At 46.9% G+C, this 26,013-nt stretch overlaps 1 protein-coding gene across 2 annotated transcripts in view; it reads left to right on the top strand.

Moving 5' to 3' along the window:
• The window catches only part of DIS3L2 (DIS3 like 3'-5' exoribonuclease 2), a 180,244-nt gene that overhangs the window by 123,295 nt on the left and 30,936 nt on the right, over positions 1–26,013 (top strand). For both annotated transcript variants that reach the window (XM_058031532.1, XM_058031534.1), the window contains one exon: positions 19,907–19,986. In XM_058031532.1, the coding sequence (XP_057887515.1) occupies positions 19,907–19,986 (80 nt within the window). The remainder of the gene's footprint in view (positions 1–19,906; positions 19,987–26,013) is intronic.

Genomic DNA, 26,013 nt, shown 5'->3' with positions numbered 1-26,013 from the left:
CCTCCCTCCCGCACAGGACCATGAAATGCCCCCTCTGTGCTGTCCTCTCACAGCTCCTGGTGTAGCCCGTCTATAAATTGGAGCAGAGATCTGACCTGGTTTAAAAAGCAAAGTGAGCACAACCCACAGCTTTCTTTTTTTTTTTTTTTTTTTCCTGGCCAGGTTACTTTGAAGCTGGATCACTTCCCCAGCCCACAGCTTTTAGAAACACTAGCCAGAGAATCAGATAGAAACTTACTTTCAACAAAAACCATCAAGTTTGCAGAAAAGCTTCTTAGCTCCAGCCTGCCTAGAGGAGACGTGCTGATAAATGGTTCTCTTTTGGCCTCAGCAGTTTAGAAATGAATCACGAGGACAGATGCCTACGGGAAGACAGGTTAAAAAGGATTTCTGTGCCTTTTTAAAATGAGAATACCCCGGGATGCTGATCTGTCTCTATGACAACTCTCTGTGAGCTAAGCATTTCCTTTTGTTGTGCCAGTGATTCTACCTTTACCAGCACATTTACACCTGGGCGCTCAAAACATCAGCATTGACCAAAGTTCTTGTGAGAGCAACCCAAAGTGCATTTGCATTGTACCAGTTAAGGGCACTGAATTGTTTGCTAGAATAGCTTCTCTCCTTGTTTTCTGCAAAACAGACATTTAGCTTTGCAGGTGTGTGGGAAAAGGGAAGGGAAAAAAGGGCAAAAATGACAAAGATGAGAGTGTTACACGAATTTAAGTGTTGAATTGGTATTGAAATGGTCTCACTTGTGCTTGTTCCCGGCTTGTGTAGGATGCCATTGTCTTGTCATGTGAGCAAGGGTTGCTGTTCCCTGTGGGTCTGTATTGTTTTGAGTAACTTAGAGGTAGTAAAAATTGTGTTGTTGTAGCTCTGTAGAACGCTGGAGACCTATGGTCTTGTACCATGGCTGCTGAGGATAAGGAAATCAGTGATCTTTGAGAATAGCTTTGTTTATTTAAGACTGGTGGTACTGCTGAAGTAAGAGAGCATTTAATAGAGCTTCAGGAAACATAGGGAAACAAGCACAAAGGTCCCAAACACCAAGATGTGTGCAGAGTGCCAGCTCCAAACCACCCAGGTATGTGACATCTGGGATTTAGTAGCCAGCTCTATATAGGTTTGGAAGCCCTCAGAACCTAGTCTGCCTGCTTGGTGCAAATGGCTTTGAGAAGTTGACTCAAGCCACTCACACATGGAAAGTGAGGAGGAGGAAGGACGCTGCCTGGGGAACTGTATGTTGGGAAATTTCGGTTTTGGTTGTAGCTAATGGGATAGAGCAGAAACATGTATTTTTAGACAACTGTCCTTGCTAATGCTGTTTAATTGTAAATCTCAAGAACCACAAATGAATTACTCTCATTATTAACATTTTCCAATATGAGCAACTGCTGGAAATAATTATGGAAAATTGTTTTGTCATATTTCCTGCCTCATATCTGTATAGTAAGCATTCACAGTCTTTTATTCTTGCTTTGTGAAAGTAATAAATATTTCTACCCTGGTAAAACAGTCATTGTGTGCAAAATACAGTTAATTAGTATATGAATGGAAGACTTAGGGTTGGAAGAAGTGTTTAGATGGGACAGAAAAGGGCTATAATGTTGCACTGACTTCAATCTGATGTGTTTTCTTTAATAGCATATTCTGAATTTATGTCTCAAAATGCAGTTGGGGCAGAAAGGTTCATCCTGGCTTGGCTACTCTCTGGAGTGATCCTTAAGTTTTCTGTCCAAGGCTGCTGTATGTGCTTCCCTGGCACACTGAGTGTGTGGACTGTTCAAGGGAGGAGTTAATGGCTTTTCTGCAGCCCCTGAGTGGAGCAGGGGCTGCATCTCTTGGTCAGTCTCAAAAAGAAAGTCGTGGTGCTCATTGCATGGCATGTGACAGTACCAAATTCATCTCGGATTTGGTTCCATCAGGGTAGGTTGAGGTGTAGGTACCTGGCTGGGCACTTGGCTTTGGTGCAAGAGAAAATCCAAAAGACCCATCTATAAAAGCCTGAAAACTGCCTCTTTACCTTCCTAAAGAGGCTGTTACAGCAAAAGTGCATGAACATACCAGCAGAGGCAGAGTGGGCAGTATGTACGGGGCTGTGAGATAAATGGAAACTCAGACTGACAAGGAGCTTTCACTATTCACTTCCTATCACAATTCCAGCATTGTCTGCTCCTGCTCTTTGATGTCTGGTTAAAGAGACATCACTGAAACCCAGAATGGGGACAGCAGGTGCTATATGATCATTATGGATAGTTGCTTATACTGTGTGATACATAAGGCAGCTGGGGGAATGTTGGATGTACTTGGAGATTAATTTCCTTTGGGGATTTTGTGTCTTTTGTGTAGCCCCAGTTAATACATCAAAACGAGCATCTGAGGCCACAGCTTCCTCCTGGGGAATGGTACTCTCCTGCAGGAGTACCCAAAATGTACAAAGCTGTACAAAGGTGTGTCAGAAAAATAGGGAGGATTTTCAGCATGTCTTCCTTGCCATACCACAGAGGAACATGGTGCTTGGCAGGAGAATATGAGATGTCACCACTGTGGTCAGGAGCAGCTACAGCTTAGGTCGGGAAGTTTGCACACACACCGAGGATCCGCATGGGATGGAGGAGTTCTGGGATCGTGTTGTAGAGGGGATGTGTGTTGGCTGAGCATCTCTCTGTTTGCATAGAGATGTTTGCGTTGCCAGGAGGTTTTAAAATAATTTGATTAAATTAGGATTTTGAGTGGAAAGCTCTCCGAATCTAGTCTTTTGCCCTGGGGTTTTAATGAAGTCTTCCCAGGGGTGTGAGTAGGATTGATGTCCTCGCGCGCGTCCCGCCGTTCCGCGGTGGGGCTGAGCAGCTGTGTCCCAGCAGGAGCAGCTGGGCAGTGGCCGAGCCGGCTCCGGCACGCGCGGGGAGTCGGGCGCTGGAGCACAGGGCTCGGCTGTGCAGCGTTGTGCTGGGAGCCACCGCAGCCAGATGTCTGGGCAAACACAGCCAGGAAGGAGCTCCCCACACAGTGGTGCTCTGGCATTAATTTACCATCAGTAATGCAAGAGTGGGTTATGACTTTATTCTTCCTGGAGAAAGTATTCCAGCCACTTGTTCAGATATTCAAGACCTCTGATGGTGTACGAGTCGTTTTCTTCTAAACAAACACAGCTTAACCCTTGAGTTTTAATAAATTTATTGCAGACGTGCACGCTGAGAAACTTCCCTGTAAAAACCAGGTCTTTTGCTTTAATTTTGAGATGTTGTGTGACACAGCAGAAGTGTTAGTTGTTCTTTCACCTGCTAGCCTCAGAGCAAGTATCAGAGGGGAGGCTGGCTCCATCCTTCCAGACAATGGGAATGGTATGAAGAGGTGAAACAGTTGCCCAAGCTCACATGGTGTGTTGCTGGCAGAGCTGACAGGACTTTATCTGATTTCCCTGCCAATCCAGTGCCTTGGGCCAATGCTGACCATTCTCTTCATCTCATGTTTATTACTGACACCTGTTGAATAAGAACTGGTGCTTCTTTGTTTCTGCTGTGTATTGCTGGCCCAGGTAAGGACAGGGGTTTTTATCCTGCTTCCCCAGCAGATACATCTCACAATTCAGAGCAGAGAAACATGAGGGCTGAACTGTGGCCAGTACATCTCAGCAGTGCAGAAGCAATTGGTGTGTTTCACAAGTAGCCTCTCTCCCCATTCTTTTCAGTTCTTGGGCTTTGCCTATGTGTGCCAGGACCAAGCCAGTGGGCTGCTATGCTATAGAAGTCCCTCCTGCTTGCCTGGGATGGAGTTGCAGTGGGCAGTACATCCTTAGACCTTCCAAATTGCTTGGCTTTTTCTGTTGCTTGAATCCAGTTGGTGATCAGCCATTGTAGAAGGGGGATGAGCTGGCAGTCATTGCATGCTGACCTGCAAGCAAGGTTGAAGGTGTTTGCAAGCCCTCCAAATTCACACAGGAAGTACACATCTCTTGATTCTGTGGATTAACTGCTCACAGATGGGTCTTGCCCTTGCCTTGTGACAGACAGCCTGGTGTCATCTGCTCAGACAGTGCCAAATAGCATGTCTAGGGGAAATAGAGGGCATCTGTGTTGGCTTAGTGTGGTGGAATGTGTCCCAAATGTGATGCTGATAGCTCAGGTGGACAGAGGATTCAGTGCTTGATCCAGCTGAGAAAGCTGCTCTCTGGTATTTTTGAGGTTGATAGGGAGAGTAGTGGCTTCTGCTGGCTAAATTGAAAAAGGTTCAGATGGAAAAACTGGTTCTTGATGAAGCAGAAACAAACTGGTTCTTCAGTGTCTCTGATAGCAAGACAAATAAAACCCAGGAAAGCACGTTTGTGTAGAGGTGCATGTGGGGTGAGTGCTGGGAGGAAATTCTTATTTTACATCTTCTGCTGAGGGAACAATCCTTGCTCTGAGACTCCTGCCCTCCACTTAATGGTGTTTTTCTTCCCTGGTGATGAACAGACGTCATCAGAAAGTCTCTTGTTGTTCCAGATTCTGTTTATCACGTATTTGAACAAAGACTTGACAAGGGGTTTTTTTTCAGATATTAATTATAGTTGACTGCAAGGCTAATCCATCATCCTCTTTAGATGGAGTCACTGGGTGTTGACTGATATAGCTGCAAATGTGATCAATCTGCCATAGGTGAAGATGTAGCAGCTCTTTGTCAGAGCCATTTCAGTTTCACCCAACAGTATATAGAAGAAAGGGTAATTGTATAATAACAAAAGACAACGTTTGGAAGGAGATGAAAGATTCTGACATTACAGTTCTGTGATTTCTCATTTCAATTCCAAAGTGAGAAGGGAAAATATTCATGGCCACAACTCATTTTATCAGGTGTTTCTGGGCATGATCACTCCTTCTGAGTCCTGGGGTATTTTATCTTTTGTCATTCATAGCATATGGGTGCTGAAGTACAAAGAAGCTCAGAAAGCACCTGTGGTTTTCATAGCCCTCTGAAATGAGACTACAGATTTTAGCCAAGATCCCAGCAGGTGAGGACAGAGCTGATCTTGCCCCATCTGAGGAAACCAGTGCCTGCCGAAGTCCAATTTTGGGTTTATCTTTAAATGTTCCAAGTGCAGGCTCACATCTTCTGAAGTTATATGTCCTGTTAAAGTTTGCAGTGATTCATTTGGAGTGCATTTTGTTGAGCAACCTCTTGGGTTTGTTTTGAAAGCAAGTGGCTTTGAATCTGTCTTGGGTAGTCTGGATCATTTATCTTGCCCTTCTCTGCATCTTCATGTGGTAACAGGGAAATTGTTTAAGCAAACTAACATAATTCAGAGTATGGATTTCTCCTCAATATGAAATTGCGTAAAATGGGAGCATGAGGCATGACATCTCAGATAAGGTTGTTGGTCCACATTGCACTTATTTCCTTAGTTGGGATTTGAGGAAGACCTTCTCCCTGAGTGTGCTCCTTCTTTGTGCAGCTCTGTGTCTCACTGCTGGGGGACACATTCCCTGTTATTTCCTGCTTCCATCTTGAGGCACAAACACCCATCGCTCCCATCAGCTTGTGAGTACACATCATGTGAGTGCCCATGATATGTATTCACAAGTTACTGCATTGTCACACCTTAAACCTGCCAACACTGCTAAACTTTGCCCTCTGAAGGAAGCATATTTCTATTTTGGATCTCATCTGGCAGCTAATATCTTGCATTTGTGCTAATTAGTTACCAACCAAGCTGGCCACAGTCCATTGCCCACGATCTGTGATGGGCTGCCATTAAATTGGTGGTCACTTGAAAACTAAGCAAGAGGCAGTGAGAAAGTAGCCTCAAGAGTTTGTTGGACTTGAGTGACATGAGGGACTTGAGACATCTGGAAGAAACCAGCCATGCAAAATCACTGTGGAGGAGTTCTTGTGGGCAATTCCTTTAACTGGGCTTGAAAAACTTGTTTCTGTCACAGAAATACAAACTAACCAAGCAGTTACTCTTGCTTGGCCTTTTTTGTAAAAAACCAGCCTAGCCTGAATGCAACAAAATTTAATTTGTACCATCCTTGACAGTTGAAGTAAACCTGCCCTGTCATGGGTTTGATCTGTGTGATCCTGCAGAACTGGGGAGCTTCAGAGCTGTTGCTTATTGGGTGTCTCATGGCAATGCTGAAAAATTCACAGTCCCATGAGTCAGCAGGAGATTTTGCATTAACTTTAGGGTTGTAGTTTCACCTCAATTTCAAGGTCTCTGTTTTAATCTCAAGACTATCCTTGCTTTTCTGAGGAGCAAACCCCTTGATCCAGCTTGCACTCTATTTCTGATTAGCATGTTAGAGGTAGAACCTGACCTACAATACTGGGAAATAAAATGCTTAAATAGCTAAAATGGGATTTGAAAAAATGCAATTTATTAAATTATTTCTCAGTCATTGATGTGTTTAGCAGGTATAGAAGACAAAATGAACTAAAACAGGCTTTGGCATTTCAGAAAGTGAGTAATTTTTTCTGTTGCATCATGTATAAACTTTTCCCTACTCGTGTATGTATGGTTGAAATTACTTTGAGGTTTTGAATTCTCACTTCAGCTCTCTGTTTTTTATTATTTTCAAGCATTACTGAAAGTGAATTCTGTGCTCACATTGCCTTGCTGTTTAGGTGTTTTGCTTGTTTTTTTTTTTAAATAAGACAATGGGCAACATGCAGGTGGTTAAATGAGCTGGGTAGTTATTGAATTCTCATGTTTAGGTAGGAGTAAAAGGCAGATATATTGATAGATCCATAACATTGTTCCAGGGGGAGCTGCTGACAAATATCCTTTACCCAGGGGGTCCAACCTTGAAATCCTTTGGCAGTGTGGTCATCTGTTTTCAGATTCTCAAGCATTTGTAGAGGTTCCTTGAAATCAGTTTAAAGACCATGCATATGGTGCTGTTGCAACCAGCTGAGATAGTAAACAGGTGTGTCTTTCCTTAAAGAGTGCAAGAGACTACTCTGAGGTTCTCCACGCTGGAAGAATGCTATTGCTGAGAATCCCAGGAGCTGTGAGATAAAGACTAGAGCACACAGTTGGCACTGGGAGATGCCAGATAGAAATATGGAATATCTGAATGGAGTTTCCACAGGCTAGGCCCAGCACAGGAGCCAGTTGGTCTCCACATGCTGGGACCAACAAGATGTTGTTCATTTTTCTTGGCATGAAGAAATTCAGCAGACAGAGATGTGTCAAACCTGTCCTTGTGTGCCCACTTCATAGGGAGACATGGATACTCCTCAGGAGTGAACTGGATGACCTTCTTTCTTCAGAGTTCACAGCTGCCACCTGCAGCCAAGCTCTGCAGGGGACAGAGGACTTGCCCCAACCCCAAGCAGCTGGACAAAGTAACATCACCTGGGCATCATCCCTTCAGGAGAATTGTCTCTAACTTACTTTAGACCCAACATTGAGGATCAGTAGTTTTGCCTCAAGTAGCCTTTGTCATAGTGGTAGCACAGCAATGGGTACAAAACACAGTTCAGAGGAGGAAGATTTACTGAAAAGAGCTTGAATGGCCAAGAAATAGGAGCTACCCAGGCTTTTGTCCCAGCCCTCATTAATTTTCATTGTGGAAGAGGGAAGGGTTTGTAGAAGGGTTTTTTGTTTGTCTGAAATTAAAAAAAACCCCAAACCTTTAATGTACCTGTTGCCCTAAATGTTTTTAGACCTAGTGTGCAGCTGCACGGTCTGCCTTGTCTCATTAGAAACTGGCTTGATCTTCAGTCTTGGCAGATTCCATGAGAGTCTAAGAGGTCTATTAGAAGGATCAAAGGTGACTCTATGGTATGAGAGGGTAGGAATCTCCCAGCTTATTGAATGTCGGCTGTGACAGTGCAGTGCCTGGCGTGTGTTGTGTCAAGGCTCTGCAGTTATGGCATGCTGGAAATGTAAAACTGGAAAGGGCTTTAGGAGATGATCCTTTTCCTGGCAGTAGCAGGAGCTCAGCTGGTAGCAGTCCTGTGCTGTGTTTGTTGCTGCTCTGTCACTGAGCCTTTGTAGCTGCTGGGACCTGTGAGCCAGAACAAATTGCTCCTGGGGTTGTCTCCATGACTTTCACCCTCCAGCCATGCAGATACAAAGTGTGTGAAAGAAGTTGCCGTTGGACCTGTCCCTCATGTGTCCCCAGTTAGTCATTGCCTGGAATCTGAAATGCCAAAGGCCTGGAGAAATCTTGTGGGGAACTCAGCTGAGTGTGCCAAGGTCCTCTGGGGTAGAGTTCAGCAGTCTGAAGGGCTCACCTGATTACAGCAAGGTTGTCATGCAGAGTGACTCACACGAGATTATCTTTGATGTCATGGAGTGTTTCTTCCCATTACAGTTGACAGGACAGTTGGTCAGAGCATGGTAATAATGTGGGTTTGATGCCCCTAGGGGCCATTCACTTAAGAGCTGGACTTGGTGATCCTTGTGGGTCCCTTCCAACTTGGAATATTCTGTGGTCCTGTGACAACCTGCTGGCTGCAGCTGTGATGGAGTTTTACTTGCTGGGGCTGCAGAGTAGTGCCAGAGTGTGAGATGCCCTCTTGTGCAGTCTGGGCAGCATAGCTGGATGCTCCCATGGGTTGTGGCATCTCCATGGGCGAGTGGCATGGCTGAGCCCACCAGTGTGGGCAAAGTCTAGCACAGACCTTTGCTCTTCAGTTCTAAGTGAGGATTTCAGCTTTAGGTTAGGTTTATGGAAAGCAGCATGAGGTTTGGTTTACAAAAGAAAAAAAAATAATCATTTCAAAAAGCAATTTGTTTCTGCTTTCTGTGAGCAAGGCTTCCAAACGGACTCGGTCAGTTCTGCAGTATGATCAACAGGACTGGAAAAAAATACCAAGTGAAGTAAGGCAGTGGCTGTGGTAAACATGAACTGGGGCCTTGGATGTAGCTAATGGCATACCACAAAAGAGTCTCCTTTCACCCACCACGCACAGTGCCAGCAGCAAGCACTGCCAGCGCTGGCATCTAGCAGAGGAAAGCATCATTTGGCTCCCTTTTGGATTTCATTACTCTTCCTGCACTCCCTCCTGCTCACAGCAAAAGCCTTTCCAGTTGTAAAGAAGTGAATTAACTGCCTTCGTGTCAGTGATGGATGAGGCGCTTTCTCCCCCTTCAAAGAGAGGAGCGGTGCCGGTGAATGCGGCACGGCAGAGTTGAAAAGTCCAAGTGGGACAGGGGAGCCCGTGTGGTGACCCAGCTGTCAGGCAGGACACCCTGGGGACCGGGCCCAACGCTGCCCTGGGAGTGGGGAACAAAAAGCTCGCCCGGCCTCAAGGCTCTTTTTTTGTCTGTGTCCTGCTTTCAGTGGACTTGGGCACATCCCTGAGCACACAGCAGCGTTTGTGTGGGTTCAGGGAGCCTCAAAGGCTTTCACAGGGAGCTCCTCCAGGCTGCACAAAGCAGGGTTACCACGCTGGTACTCGGGAGATCTCCTTTCAGGCGTCCATGGCTAATCATATTAAAGGTGACCTCGTGGGCAGCGCTCTCCATTGTTGCCATATGTTTTGTCCAGTGCTTGAGTGATGTTGTGCATTGGAATGTATTCATGCGTCGCCTAATTTAATCACCAGGCTTAATCCCCTCTCCTGTTCTACACCCTTAGAATTTACTGGCTCCTTTCTAGCCTCCCATGCATTGTTTGGGTCTCCTTCACAAGATAATACTGATGCCTGGAGAGATTTTTATTTATTTATTTACTTTCAGACAGTATTTAAAAATATAATCTCAACCATAAGCCCGACAACCTCTCCAAAGGGAGAACAAGCATACTGGATGCTCTAGCAGGCTGATCCTTCTTCCCTGTGATCTTTTCCTTCCAGCTTTTCCATAGAAAAATTAGGGATTAGGCTTATGGGTTTAAAAAAAATAAAAATACTACGAATGGAAAAATGACTGAGAAAGTGGTGTGTCTCCTTTTAATATTGTTGGAATAAATAGCTAATTTTAAGAACTTGAATCTGTCTGTAAAATACGGTGTTGGTTTTTGCCTTTAAAACTTACTGCTTTGGTATGGACAACTCCTATTCCAGGATTTACTGGACAAAATTAACCCAACAAATACCCAAGTCCATCAAGCTGGGTAACTGAAAAGCCTGATTTATGCAAGACTACTGCAAAACTCAGAGAGCTCTGCAAGAGCTGCTGTACTTCACAGCAGACAGGCATTTCTAGGGAGCAGCCTTTGCAGAATGTCTTTTAAGGATAATTTCTAAGGATTTTGGTAAGATTTCCCTGCTCCAGCTGATGCTGCCCTGTGGAGGGCTATGTTAAAAATGGAAATTTGAGATTCAGTTGTGTTGTGACTTGCTTTAGGTGTGGATGGGAGCAGTCCTGGCAAGGGAAGGCTGTGATGAGATTTTAGGGTGATGCACAATCAGGTTGCTTGTATGCTGAACTAGAGGTAGGAAACCTTACTCTTGCTGAGGCAGATTGTTAAATAAACGACCTCATGCTTTGGTTTAGCTCTTGGATTCTCCTACCCTGTGTACAGCATGCTGGTACTCACACCTGTAAATAATGGAATACATCCTGGGTAACCCTAAACATAGATTGTACCTGAATTACAGCTTTGAGTTTCCCTCTGTGTATGAGTGTGCATGGGCACACATGAGATCCCTGCAGCCAAATTCTCACACATGAGCTTGCTGATCTTCTCTGACTGTGTGCTGTGTTTTAGGTTTGGTGGGAAGAAGGAGGAATGATGTAAAAGGTTGCAGATTTGTGGCTGGTTTTAAAAATAGTTTTAAAATATGATGTATCTTCATTTTAAAGAAATGCAATACTGCTTGGAAACCACAGCTACTGAACATAAACCATGGTGAGCCCCTTACATATGTTTAGTCACAGTGTGGAACGGAGGGTTGTAACAGCCTGCTGTGCATTAGCACTGGAAGAGGATTCCCTGATCCTACCCCCTACATTCTAACCCAGAGATCCACAGCACCATCACAGGCTCTGAAATTAATTTGGCCCTACAAAAATGCTATAGAATTTACACCTTTTCAGTGTGAACCTTGCCAGAGCCCTTTCTGAAGTGCCTGCATGCAGAAATTGCTTCTCTGCTGAAGCACAGCCGTGTTGGAGCTGGAGGGCCAGGTGCCTGTCCCACTGCCAGGGGGTCTGGGCTTGCTGGGACAAGTCTCCTGGCCACTGTCCACTTCTGCTTCCTTCTTTTGCTGTGACAGAGGAGCCTGGAGCCTCTAGGAAAATGTGGGCAGGAGCAGGTTGCTGCCAGAAGAATTCAACCACGCCACAAGCAGTCTCTTCCCAGGGGAACCCGGCAGTTGTGCTCACAGCAGCAGCTTGTGCTGTCCATGGGAATGGAGAGGGATGTCTGTGGAAAGCTTTGGATCCCCTACTCATGCACTGAGAAACTGTGCTTAGACATACCACGGGATTTTGGTGAAGTCAGGGAAAGGAGGTCATGGCACACAGCTGACCTGTGCCCATGGAGGAGGGTGTTCTGTGGCATGCAGCCTTAGGAGAAGATGCTCTGCAGCTCTGTGTGTATGCCAGGAGATGTCTTCCCATCCCCATGCTGTAACAGTGTCAGGGGGAAAAGGTTTAGGCCAAGGACATGGTACAGCTGCCTGCAGGGAAGTCCAGGTTGTCCCCAGAGACTGAGCAAAAATTGAGTCAGCAGCACTAGGTCTGGATTTCAGGACTGCCAGGTATTTCACAGCAGCACCCCAAGGGATGGGGGAGAATGGTGTGTCTGTCAAACTGAGATCAGTGTGGTGTAATCAGGGTATTCTGCTCTTCACAGTCCCAGTTAAGGGGTTGCAGATATAACTGAACCTAGAAATACTGTTGTGATTGCTCTTGTTACCTGGTAGAGCTCTTCCCATGTCAGCACAGGGGCTGTTCATTTTTTAATGGATTTATCTCTTGTATGGAGGGTATTACAAGCTTTATCTGTCTTCCAGTGAGACTCTATGGAAATCCCTCCAGGCATGAGGCAGTACCTGGGTGCTGAATTAATCTGTGCTTCTGGATTCTCACAGCTCCATTAGTGGCTTAGCAGGGGAAGCAGTTTCCATTAACAAACTTAAGAAAATAGGATTTGCTTTGTTTGATCTGCCCTCGGTTCCTTGTATCCTCCCAGTAGCCATGACAAAGACTGGGCACATTATGGGAAGGCTCAAAGTAGTCATGGGGAAGACACAAAACAGGCTGATTTGTAAAACATATATCAGCATCCTCCAGGGCTCCTGGGGTGAGGGAAAGTTGTGCTATAGTCAGGTGCAGTAAAAGACACCAAACTTTTCCTCCTCCTGCCACATACCCAGACACATCTGCCCCCACGGCTCTTACCCTGCCTTCCCTGTGCCTGGAGCAATTTGAAGACAGCACAGTGTCACCTCCTCCTCCAGGTAACCACTGCTCTCTGCTCTGTTCCTGGCATGAGGCAGCTCTCAGAATAACAGAAAATGAAACAGCCAAGCAGTGAAACTTGGCATATGTCTTGTTAGTGTCACATTGTTTTAATGTGGCATTTCCTAGGGATGTTTTGCTTCTATTTTCAAATTGGTATATGTGTAGAAAATACTTTTAACTTCATTGACAGTTCCCTAGTGGTCTAGGGCATGCAGTACAGTGTCATAGTTTGTTAGCTTTTGAAGAAGGTATTTTTAATCCACAAATTCAAACCCTTCACAATTGTATAATCTGTATTTTAGTTTTGTGGTTTCCTAATCGTGCATGTAGAGAATGAGCTCATCCGGTTTATAAAATGAACGGAAGTATCCAGCTCTTCTTTCTAAATAAATCTGGATCCATTTCTTTGTGGATTGCATCCGAAACCTCCGATGCAGGCAAGTGTGAATGCTTAAAAATAAACTCATTTGCAGTTTATATTTTTGCCAAGTGGTGAAAGTTTTCTTGTGCCCCGTGTTTCTAGAAAGGCTCTTCAGCTTTGGCTTGCAGCTGTGATGTAAAAGTCAAAGGTGTGATGCCAGCTTGTCATTTTGGTGACAGCATCTGCCTGTCTTTGCAAAGGATCCAGTGACAGATCTTCCTGCTTTTGCTGTGCTGCCCAGCCACCCATAGCAGAGGTTTTGGGGGCCACTAGCCATCAATAGGGCAGTCCTCCTGTGTGCCAGGGAATATGTGCTGGTGACTTCACTTCTGTGACAGGGAGACCCCTCACTGCATCCCAGGGCTGATGTTGGCAGAGAAAGAGCTGTTGCAGCTTGTGGGATGATTTAGTAATAGCTTATTGTGGCTTTGGGTCCCAGGCTGGGAACCTTTGGGTTTCCAGATTAATTTAAGAGGGGAGAGCTGTCTTCTGTCTTCCATCTGCCATGTCAGGAATTCACTGGCTTTTCCTATGTTTTATGCAGCTGTAATGCAGACAGCAGCTAAGTAAAAGTAAATGATAGAATTTTAAAATAAAAGTAAGCAGTGGGATTCAGACCAGAGTAATACCCCAAATGTCTTTCATCTCCTTCTCCTAGACTGTTTTGAGATTTGATTTGACGTTGTCCTTAGCCACACGCATGGACCTTGTAGCCTGTTAACAAAGGCACTTTGCTGGCTAATGTGCTGAGGAAATGGGGCAGCAGGGACAGCTTCAGGGACCTTTTAGAGAATTTAAACCTTCACCTGGAAATTGTGCTTGTAGGGATGGAGAGAAGAAGCCTCACTGAGGAGGTAGTGTAGGTGTGATGTACCAGCTTAGGACCAATTAATGACTTTCAACCAGTAGCAGCAGCAGTCCCATAATCAGGTGCTGAGATTTGCTGTCTACAAAGCCAAAAGGAAAGGACTGCTCCAGCCCAGTGTGAGAGGTAACTCACTGAGCTGGTAGCAAGTTTCCTTGTCTTTCCTCTTTTTTCCACTGTAGGACTTTTGGTTTGTCCTTTATTACCCCCATCCTGTCCTTACCACATGTTCTTCATCCACTACCCAGGGTCTTTCTCCAGCAATTTTGAGCTGCAGCACAAATAGAAAAGCTCATGGAAGAAGTGCTTTGGTCTCCAGAGCAGCCTCTTTAAGTGAAAACACAGCTGTGAGGTTTGCAGCCTGTGCTGCTGTAAGGGCTCATCCAGCCGGCGCAGCCAGCACCGCTGCAGTGCTTCCAGCACGCAGGAATTGGGAAATCCATTGTGAACAAGATTGAGTTTGATGGCCTGCGTGGAGGCAGATGGATGTATTTTTAAGGGATGAGGTGCCAGAAAACTCTGTGATTACGTTACTGGAGCATGGCTCGTTTTTTGTGGTTTTAAAAGTGAGTGTCAGGACTTCAGGACTATTTCTTTTTCGGGTCAAAACCAAAGTTTGGGCAGGGCATAAAAACCTGCTTGATGACTAAGTTTATTCTTAAAAAGCTTTCTAGAGCTTGCTGGAGAGGGGAGCCTTATTCCAACTCAGAGCAGATACCAGTCTTTCTGGACTTCCATGCAAATGGGGTTAAAACTGGTTAAATGCCCGGGGTGAAAAAGAAGCCCTGCCTTTCAGGAAACTGTTTTCAGTGTGATCTTTAGATCAGTTCCCTGTTTTTTGTCTCAGAGGCTCATATTCTGCCTCGCCTCCTTGCCCTGGGTGAACTCTTTCTGCTTGAATTCCCCCTACATCAGTGGAATTACCTTGACCAGTTCCAACTGAGGCTGCCCTTACATCGCCCTGTGACTGGGACAGCTCAGGTCTGACCTGGTTCCCCAGCTGAACCGATAATACCTCTCTGACACAGTGCATGTGTAGGGAAAACTTTTCATCTCATGACAAAGGTTTGGTGCTCAGAGCCAAGGCTGGGAACAGAGGATCCAAGCCAAGCCATTTACTCAAGGGGGGCATGCAGAATTTGCCCAGTCAGGTCAATATAGAGACTGGCAGTGTTTCAGCAGCCAGGAGTGCTCCTCATGCTCTTTTCTTCTTGAGCTACACCAGGCTTTGTTGCATGGCCAAGCCCCCAGCTGCTGCAGGTCTAAAGCATTCTTTAAAATGAGGATGGCTGCTGGCTGCACCAAATCTGGAGGCAAATCTGGAGGTCCGTGATGATGCGAAGCACTGTTCACTCTCTCTAAAAATCTCTTCTTAGCCTTGGTGGAAGAAGCCACAAGATGTGGGGAGCTTCCCTGACACTCTCACCAAGGCCTGTCTGCCTGAGCAGGGCATGGGATCCCCTCGGGGCTCAGGCAGCACAGAGTGCACTGAGGGGCAGCTGCTTCTCTGCTTCACTGGTGCCTCATATCTGTGCACTGGTTTAGTGTCTGCTCACCTATGCTGAGGGTGGGATGAGCTCTTTGGGTGCAGATGAAGCGCATCAGTGTCTGCACATGGGGAAACAAGGAGCATCCTGCTGTCAGCCAGCTGCATCCTTGGCTTAAGGATGTAGGGATAGAGAGTGGGAGTATGTTACTGATCCAAAGAGTGGAGTAATTGTACAAACAAGTGTTATGTGCTCACAAGTGTTATGTGAGCTCAGGAGATGCCTTTCCTTAAGGTGGCTTTCCTCAAGGAGGTGGCATTGCCTTCACCTTGAGTTTGCTGTACATGCCGTGCCACCAAACCACACCAAGGATTTGTGAGGCCTTCTGTGTGCTGTGAGTACATTCTCTTACTCCATTGACCAGTCACAGGATAGTGTGCTCACACCTGCTTGGTGCCTTAAAAGAGATACTCCCATCCATGGAGTCAGCAGCATCCTGCCCCAGCCCCTTTGAATTTCAGTGCTCTGCTGCTCTTCTGTTCGGTTGTATTGCAGTTGTGTCTGGTGACGAGTGAGCCTATCCATCACTGTATCCAAAGAGACTCAAATTACTCCTTTTGACAGCTCTTATTCACACACCTCCCTGTGCCTCTGACGTCTCAATTATTGATGGGGCTCTCCTGGTAGGCAGCACTCTGTTCTCAGCATGGCTGCCTTCCAGCTCCCCTTCCCACTGAGTTCATGCACACACCCTGCCGAACGCTCCTTTATGCGCAGAGCCACTGGAGTGGAAAGGGATCTTTATTAGCATGTGAGCTCCAGGGCTGCACTACCAAAGGGGGCAGTGCAAGCCAAATCACACCACAGTTCAGCACCGGAAATTTGCTCTCCCCCTCCTCTCCCAGGGAAGCACAGCAGAGTCTTGTAAAATGAAATTATTTCATATGTCTAATGGTGAAGATTCCTTGATCTGATGAACCTCCCTTGTGATGGGGGTCACCCTGCACTTGCATTTCTCTAAGATACTTCAGTCCCCCATTGCCCCTGCAGGTATAAAATGCAATATTTTTGGGAGCAGTGCCTTTCCCTGTGCTGTGGTATTGGCTTGTTTGCTGGCTTTAAAGCAAGCCCCTTCTGACAAGGAACAGTGACACACACAAAAAGGAGCTTCAAAGCAGCAATGTGGTGTTGGAGCAATGCTGTCAAATTGGTTAAGAGTTAAAGCTGTGCCAGAGGGGTAATTGCAAAAGGCTGCTGGATTTGTAGGGCCTTGTGTATGCAGGAGGTTCTCGATGTCTCGTGACCTTGCTGCAGCAAAAGTCAGAAGAATGATGAAGTGGTCAATCAGCTCTTGACATCAGGCCTTGCCCTGCAGCCTTCTGTGATTCAGAAGTAACCAGAGGTTTTGTGTGTTGTGAGTGAAGGCGCAAGGAAAGGGCATCTTCTGGAGAAGATAGGACCAGAGAGAAGCAGCGCTGTAGGAGTGCAGAGAGCTGGGAAAAGACACTTGAGTTCTGTTTTCAGAAGTCTATGGCAGCAGGCCACAGATTAGATTCATAGATTAGCATTAGCATGAGAGGAAAAATCTGTGCTGGCCTTCCAAAGCACTGATGTGCTGGGAAGCATGCGTGCCTTTACAGTGAGCAGGGCAGTGCAGAAGTGACAGAGTCTGGCCAGTGGAGCTCTCCCGAGGCTCCAGTGCCAGAGAGGACCCAACTGCAAGATGTTGAGTAGGTGTGAACAACCTTGTTAAGCTTAGCAGGAAGCTTATAGTTTCTGCATTCCCAGTGTGCTCCCTGCACAGCTAGTCCTTCCCTAGCTGCCTACCTGCTGTGATGAGTTTTACCTGAGGGCTTTGTGCTCTCTGCAGAGGCCAAATACCACCAAAGGAGCAAAGGCAGCCAGACCATTGCTGGTGGCTGCACAGTCAGAGCTTGACTGTTCATTTGGGGTCTGTAAGAACTCCTGGTGACAAGCATAGGTCCCCTCTTCCCCCTCCTGGCTGACCATGACAGTGCATGAGCAGGGCAGATCGACAGAAAAGCATGGGTTGTGAGTCAGTGACATCTGCCTTGAGCTTTGGTTGCTGGGACAGACCTTTAGTTGCACACCTCTCTGTGTGACAGCCTGACCCTGACCTTTCTCTGAGTGTGGTCCTCTTGTCACTGTGGGTGATGGCAACATCCTCTTGCCTGACAGCTTTGACCCAGATGGTCAAGCCATGTGTAGTCCCCACTATCCAGGCCTTGCTGGCACTGGTAGATGATGCAGAGATGGCTGAGCCTGCCAAGCAGGGTGTGTTTTATTTGTCTGGAATATCATGAGCAGACAAAGAAGGATTGAAATAACAGAAAGTTGAAAACCCGTTATCTTTGGGAACTGTGATCTTTCCTTTTGGGGTAGGCAGGTTCCACGGGATCGCATCCCCCCCAGATAGTGGAAAGGTCACCTTCCCATACCTGATTGCCCCAAGGCTTTCCCTAGCAGCCTGTCAAAACAAGGCTGTTTTCCTTCCCAGCCTTTTTCCTTCCTTCCTTTCTTCCCTCCCCCTGGATTTGTGTCCTTGCACAGAGGTGGTTCCACCCTTGAGCTGTGCTGGGCACCCAGAGCCCAGGTGAGCTCTGAGATGCTCAGTCAGTGTAACCCCACAGCCCACTTAGTTGAGAGCTGCAAGAGGTTCAGGCACTCCTGAGTTTGTCCTGATCAAATTATTGTTGGAAGTTGCCAAAGCCACAATTTTGCCAAATTTTGCACTCCTTTTGTGCTTCGTCTCCACTGATTCTCTGGTGCAGCACCTTTTCCACAGAGAAAAGGGTCTGGTGGATCTGTGTCGGCAATAATTGCTGTCCCTTTGGACTCAGAGATGCTTCCTAATATCCTAGCATGAAAGCTTTGGAAAAACCTGGCCCAGAAAAAATGGCTTTAAGCAGTTCCCAGTTTCTCCTTCAGTTCCCCGCACCAGGGACTCTGCTTATGGAGCACATATGGCCAGCAAGGTGATTGCTTGTCTGTCTTGGGGAGGTTCCTTTGTTTCTTGCTGACCTCCTGCTCCCATGTGGTAGCTGCCATGAGCCATCCTAGCATCTGGAGAGGCTGTATCCACAGCCAGGCTTCACGGGTCTTGGCCAGAAGCAGCATCCCCAGCCAGCCCTGCTGTCCTGCCATGAACATTGCTCTCCAGAGTGGCTCTGAGTGACCTTGCTTGGTGCAAGATCAGGGCTTGCAAGAGGGGGAGCTGTGGAGAGTGTTAAGAGCTGTCTTGACAGTGCTATAAATGTGACGTGTGTACCATGGGCACTCATGTTCTGTGGTGTTCACGAGCTTGTTTCAGAGTGCCTTACACTGGTAGGGCTGTGGATGTCAAGGCAGCTCAGCTGAATTTGGCCTCAGCCTAGTACTTGGTTCTTAACTCAGTATTCAAGGTGGTGAATTTTTCAATGATTTCTTGGCATGCAGTTTTATTTGGGTCAGTGAGAGCACAGTGTGTGACTTTGCTACTCTTTAGGGAAGGGAAAATCAGTGCATCATCTAGTGATTCAGCACACAGGGTTTCTTTACAGCCTAGAGGAGAAAGATGTTTTAATTCTGTGTTCATTCCTGAATAAGCCATTAATTTGAGTTAGCAATTTTCTTGGAGCCCAGAGGAGAGGAGTCTGGGATCAAATGCAGTGGCTCAACACTGCTCTCCTCCTTTCTTTGCTTAAAAAGGTCAGGCTCATCATAACAAACCTCCTTTGACTTCTAGCCCTTGTGGTGATCTTCCCAGACCATTTCAGGAGTCCTGCACAATCCAGCACTGGCAACAGCCCTGCTGATAGTAATCTCTGTGACCCCAAAAACATGCATGAAGACTGGCAGCTACCTTCTCTAAAGGATGCTGCCCCTCTTACCCTCCCTGCTGGCTCCTGGTCAAGGTCTGCAGCTCTTTAGCTGAGCCCAGGGGTCATGGCTGTGAGAGTGGTGGGACATTGACCTGGGGGCCAGCAGCCTTCCCCAGGGTAATGAGGACCTGCTTGGATGTACAGGGCTGTTGCAGAACTCAGTTCCATGCTGTTTTCTAGGCAGCTCAGTGTACAAAATCACTGAAGACATTTTCAGAAAAAAAGTCTCCCCACAGAACCATTCTGTTGCTTGTTGAAAGAGGATTAATTTTTCCCCCTTAATAAAACAAGCTGTGTTTGAAATCCAAAAACCCTTGCTGAATGCCTTCTTGGAGCTGCAACCAAAGCAGCTTCCAGGTCCCATTATAGCCTGCTGCCGGAGGCGGATCCAAACTGCAAACCCTTCTAACAGCTCTTTAATAACTCTGCACAGAAGGAAAAATCTGTCACCTTTCCCTCTGTGGTTTCTCCTCTGTTCTAATGCACTGGAGGAACGAGATGGAGCCGGGAAGGTTTTCAGAGAAAGGCTCGTGGGAACTGCAGCTGCCGCTGGAGAAAGTCGTTTGCGCAGTGTCTGAGGGGAACCGCAGCCGCGCTGCTGAGGGTGCTGTGTGTGGGTGGGTTTGGAGGGCTCAGCTGTTACAACCCGTGCATTTCAGAGGAACCACGAACACTTTATAGTAACAAAGGGTGGAAAAAGCAAGAGGTTTCTGCAATGCATGTGACTTTTCCCTGAGGTTTGGAACCCCACAGTATGTTCCAGGCCACGGTGTTTGCGTGTCAGCCTTGGTGAGTTAAGCTTTCTCCCACAAGCCTTGCCTGAAGTTGCTGTAATTATCAAGAGCCTAAAATGTTGCCTTTTTTTTTTCTCTCTCTCTTTTCATTGTCCCACACCCCTTCTCCTGTGTGCAGATGAAGCTCTCGTTTGCCTTGGACCAGGAGAGTGGGATGCCTCAGGGCTGTTATATCTATCAGTACCGGGACAGCAACAGGTAAGTCCTGTGGAAGATTACACACAGCAAACACGGGAAGGTGCAGTGAAAGGAGACTGCCCTGCCTCCTGGAAAAGGGATCACAACTGCTTCAACTGCTTGTACTACTTAAAAGTAGATTAAAGAAGACCCCAGGCTTGACCTGAAACTAGGAACACTCCTGTAAAGGCCAGATTCTTTAAAATGCGCGAGGCCCTGCAGCCCCTTGGGTGTTTTTTTTTTCTCTAGCTTTTAAAAGCTGCTTTTATTTGTCTAAAAGGCCTGCTCTTGGGTACCTCGAGCTCTGACAGAGCTCACCCAGGCTTTGCCCAAGGGTGTTTGTGACTCACACTCTACACTGTTGGGGTGGCTCTGGGAGCATGGCCTGGGGGAAAGCACCCAAAGGCTGAGAGCACTTGAAAGCAGAGCCCTCACCTGTGCTTAGCTGGACTCACAGAGCATCCTGTTCTCTCTGCTGGGGCTCATGCAGGGGTTCACTGAATGGCCTGGGAGGTACCATAGCCCCAGTGCAGCCACGTGCTCTGTTTTTGTAAGATACTATATGATATTCAAGCTTTGGATGTGTTTAGAGCACAGAGTCCTCTATTTCTAGGTATTCTGCCTATTTTTACTAGCTGCTGTAGTGAATTGGCACCCAAGATGTTTTTATTTCAAATCACATTCTCATTATCAAATTGACAGCAGCAGCAGAGTTCAGGATATTTCTGTGTTTGCCCTGAATACCAGCATGTCATAAATCCATGGCCTGTTACTCCACCCATGGAGTTCTGCTTCTTGCCAGTTATTCAAGTTAACCTAAAAAACGAGAGTATATGAAATTGTCAATGAACAGAACAGCCTGTAATTAGATCTTCTCAGAAAGGCCAACAAGAGCAGTCCCAGCAAGGAAGAGGGACATCTGCAAATGCACAGAGCAGGGTCTTAGCTGAGAAATCTTAATATTTAAACAGGAAGGGAGGTCATTTGTGGCAGACTCCTTCCTGCCTGTGGGTGGGTGATTAGCACCCATGGTACATGGTCCCATCCCAAGTATCCCAGGCCCAGAGCCTTGTGTGGGCAGAGTTGGTGCCTCCAGCACCACCAAGCTCACAGGGCAACGTGCAGTTCAGCACCAAAGCATAAAATCACCAAGGGAGGAGCCTCTGTTTTTGCGGGTTTTAAAGGCAGTGGCACACAATGGACAGTGAGGAAAAGAAACCCCCCCAGACCTGCTAGGCTTTGTTGAGGATGTTTATAGACCAGTGTTTCTAACTGTGTGGTGTATATCTCAAAAATCAGCAGCTGTGGTTTTTCTGCCACGGACCCTCCTCTCCTCAGGCTCCAGTGGGTGTTTTCTGCTATTGTTTGAGCAAACTCCAGGGACATGAGTAGAACTGTTTTGTTTAAGTGCTAAGGCCAGTAGCAATTCTTCTTGGAAACCTTGCTGTTAGCTGTGAGAGGCCCAGTGTGTGACAAAGTAGCTGTGTCACATTAACAGCTGTTGATTGAGAGATGTATGGCTGTGTCCTGCGATTCTGGCAGGCATGGGAGCTGAGCCACCCTGGGCCATGCCAGCCAGCATCATGGCTTGAAAAAATACATTGTGGGCAGGATGAGTGCAATTGCAAGTAAATCCAGACTTTGTGTGTGCCTGACAGATCCACACTGCAATTACACCTTCATGCAGTACTCTGTATTTCATAGCTTGCTTGACCAAGTTGTGGGGAGCAGGATCCCATTTCCCAGGGAGAGCCTTGCTAGGTTTGCACACACACTTAGCCCCCCTAAACCCTGTGTGCAGCGCAGTGCTCTGGCAGTCCTGGGCTGGGGAGCTGAAGCATGAAGGTCTGTGCTACAGCTGACGTGTTCTTGCAGGTAAAACACCCTTGAGCTGAACATGTGCTTGGTTCTGGAACCTTTAAATTTGAATAGTGTTGGGAAGCACCAGATGTGGCTCCTGCTCAGCCAGGCAGAGACTGTTCTTCTCAAGCACTGGGCCTGCCATAGGGTTAATCTGATGTCCATACAGTAACATGGCGCTTGTCACGATGATTCTTCATTATAGTAATTTTCAAGGGTAACTTGTAGGGCCTGTGTTCTCCCAAGTGCAGTAAGGCATTAACAGTACCCATCAGGACTTAGGGGGTAACAGCTCTTCTGCCTCCTGAAGATGCAGCCAGAAGCTAAAGTAACATAACCTTGGTATCTACATTGTATTTTGGACCCATTTACAGCCCAGAGAAGAAATACTGGTGACACACTGCAAGCTCATGCATGGGAGGGACTGGAAATGTGCACCCTAGAGGCCAGTGCCCTCAGCAAAGCATCAGAACTGGGACCTGCTCCAGGGAAAAACTTATGGCAGGCATGGAGATGTGTGAAGCTCTTGAGCAGCAGCTTTAACAGGAGAAAGCTGAGGTGGTTCTGGCTGGCAGAATCACATTCTGACCTGGGGAGTGCACCCTGTGCCCCAGAGATCTGCATCAGCCAGGCTGTGTGTGTCAAGGCTTGGTGTCACCCTGGTCACTGATGGAATGTCCCCTCCCCTGCAAGTGGCAAATGCTGTTCCAGGCTGCAGCCAGATGGGGCCACCGGAGAACAGCGGATATTGGTCTCCCACTTGGAGAACAAAGGACTGCAGCATTGCTGAAAGTGTAATTACCAGAGCAATTAAAATTTCTATTGATTAGGCTAAAAGTGCAAGTACCATGCAGGCTCTTACAAGGGCAATCAATTGGAATTTGTTCCCTTTAAAATGATAAAACCCTTCCAAGGATATGTTCCTCCTCCAGTCAGCTGTGTGTTGCCTGCCTGTCTGCAGGAACATTCATGGGCACAGTGCCACCTTGGGTGCCAAGCACTTTGGGTGGACTGGACTCAGCAGAACCTTGGAAGTCTTGGACACCTTGGATTGAGAGCAAAAGAGGTGCTGAGCCCCCAGCTGCTTGCCCTGCCCTTCCAACCCCTGGTATAATAGATAGGTATCCAGTGGCACTTGATAGTCCCAGTGGCAGCTTGGAGCTGTATGGAGGAACAGAGCTGTTACTGCTCCTGCAGTCGCAGGGTTGAGACCAGGGGACATCACTTCTCCCCTTCCTCCTGCTCAGACCTAGGTGTTTTCATCCCCTGGGCATCCAGTCCTTTCCAGCTTGTCAGTCCTTCCTGGCCCCAGAGGAAGTGGCCTGACCTGACGGAAGCAAGCAATGTGCTTTCACATTTTTAAGTCATGTTGCTTAAATGTTCCCTAATGGAGATCAGTCAGTGTGGTGGCCAGAGCCCCAGGTCCTGTGAGGGGAGCACTATGCTGTGACACAGAGACAGACAGTGACAGGTGCTGGGTGACACTTGGAACAGGAGCATACTGTCAACCCTCAGATGGTCCTGGAGCAGTGACATCAAGGAGGGGACAGCCCTGCCAGGCATCCTGTCAGGTGTTGACACGGCACACATCAGGTGTTGACAATGGGACTGGCTTTCTTTCACTGCCACTTGACACAGGCTGGATTTCTCTGATCCTGCACAGGATCCAATTGCAAAACCCAGCCAGGCAGTAAAAGACCATCAAGTTCATTCACACCCACCATGGCTCACGAATCCTGTCTTACAACATGCCCTCACCAAGGCCCTGCTCCAGGAATGTGTTATGGGCTGTGCTGAGGAAGCTCCAGCTGCCCACTCTGAAGCCAGCCTGCCTGGCGTGCCTGGTCCTGCTCCTGTGGGCTGCAGGCAGCAGGAAGGATGAAGTCCTAAATGTTACAGCTCAGCATGAAAGACTTCTTCCAGCCTGTGTGCAGGAAGAGCCAAAGCCAATTCAAGATCCCCCTGGAAGAAATTAATTGTGAGAAGTTCAGTGTCTTTTGGCTGTATCCAAGAAATAGAAAATGCAATCTGTTCTCTGCACTCACCATCACTATCCAGATGCTTCTCTGGAGACCTTCTAGACTCTGCCCATCTACCCACAGCAAGTCTGATCCTTCAAATGCCTTTGTCTTCCCTCCCAACACTGATTACTGCCACCTTTCTCAGATGATGCAGTGCTCGGGGTCTCTGCCGTCCCAGATCCACCAGAGAGGTGTAAATCCCTGTCAAGTATGACACTTCCTTGTCCCCAGCTGCTACTTCTCTAATATGATTTTCCTGCTCCCTCAGGGTCGAGGTTTGGGTCTGTTTTTGAGGTCCCTTCCCCACATCCCAGATTCCATCTTTGCCAATAGACCAGCTTGCAGCTCACCAATGAATTTCATTTTCATTCTGTACCACAGCTGCAGTTTGTGTCAGGATTATGAATTTGCAGTGGGGGCTTTCACATTCTCTTCAGAGTAATTTCAAAACCCAGAGGAGCAGCATCTTGCATGGAAGCACTTAGAGACCTCATACAAAAGCAGCATTGGAGTATTGATCACTTCTTCTCTCTGGGGACCCGGAGTGCTGCAGATTGAGCTGCTGTGCAGTGTAGCCACTTGCGGGCAGCACCACACAACTCTTCAGAATGAGAAGTGAAAAACAGCTCCAGTTGAAAGGAAAAGTGGTGCCCCCTTTTATATAGAGATCAGTGATGTCTGGTACATTGGATTATCACTTGAAACACCAGGACTTCAAATGCCAGGGTGCATGCACTCCTGATGCTGACAGACTCATGATACATAATGCTGTTTGGGTTACCAACTGAGCTGCTCTGTGCAATCTTTTCACAAGGTGAATGTAATATCTGCAGTGATGTACCCAATGTGACATCAAGAGAGCCAACCTATAATTATGCTGGAATCGTTTGAATGGGTTATTTGTCACTAACACTTTAGCTCACTCCATTTATTGCTCCTATTCAGGACTGAAGCAGTTTTGGTGCAAACAGAGTTTGGGTCGAGGTTTGGGAGGGTTTGTTTTTACTGAAAAAGCAAAGCAGAATTGTTTGGAGTTTATTCTTTTTTGCTAGAAGAGATATTGACTGGCAGTGCTAGGAAGAAAATATGTACAGCAGCTGACACAGCTGCTGATTTGTTTTCAGGGATACTTCCCAGGTGTACAGCTCATGTGTTGGACTTTAGCATGGACCTGGTTGTTCTGCAATGAGCTGGCAGGCTTACCGTGTTTTTGCTCCTTTTGAGAAACTGGGGCTTGCAGAGTGAGTTGTTTGCACAAGGAGCTGCTGCACAGCTCACACAGTCCCTGGATGTCTGACCTGCCTTATTACATGGTTGTTTCATGGTACACATCCCAGTGAATGAGCACTGCTTCTGTTGGTGTAAAGGAACTCCCCTGGTGGCATCTGATTTCCCAATTAGTGATCATGCTCTGCCCCACTCCAACTTGCAGGGCTAGAGAAGTCTCTGAAAGTGGCGTCTTATCCTGTTTGTCTTGTGAGGTGGACTGGAATTTCATGGGGAGAATCCATGTGCATGTTCCTTGACGTCACAGGTTTGGACAGATGCTTTCTTGCAGCAGTTATTCACCTGAAACTTGTGAAATGCTTTGTTTAGATCTCAGAAATAAAATCATTGTAATTGCCAGGAAAAAAAAAAAAGGATAGGATAGCACATTGGAATTTTTTTTTGATACCATGTGTTGTTTGCTGTTTCTCTGTTGACACTAAACTTTACACAAGTACTCCCTTCACCTGCCAGAGGGTGAGCATTGGAGTTTGCCAGCAAGGCTGGTGAATTATTCTGTCACTGTACATGGAGATAAACCAGTCCTCCTGGTTTTGGCATTAGTTCAGTGAAGGGTAAATTGCCCAGGAGAATAAGTCTGGAGGTTGACCTTTAAAACTGAAAGATATGGAATCCTTCCTGCCTAAGGCATGAGCTGGGTTTTCTGTCTTGCACCTCCACAGGCTGTTGGGACATAAGCTGCAAAGCAGCCTTTGTCACTTGAGACTTTGAGGAGCAGAGAGTTGTTCTTTCCTTCCAGAGGGGCCCTGTGGCCATTCCTAGCTGGGGTAAAATGACTATTGCAAAAGGCTCTGCCCAGGTACTACATAGCTGCTTTTCTTGACACAGACCTGTCTCCTCCTGCCACCCTGCTGCTTAATAATAGTTTTCCAGTCCACCA

The sequence above is a fragment of the Melospiza georgiana genome, chromosome 10 (genome assembly GCF_028018845.1).
Source record: "Melospiza georgiana isolate bMelGeo1 chromosome 10, bMelGeo1.pri, whole genome shotgun sequence".
In the NCBI taxonomy this organism is placed as follows: domain Eukaryota; kingdom Metazoa; phylum Chordata; class Aves; order Passeriformes; family Passerellidae; genus Melospiza; species Melospiza georgiana.
Note: the sequence above shows the minus strand (reverse complement) of the source record. Positions and strands in the feature narration are given on the sequence as shown.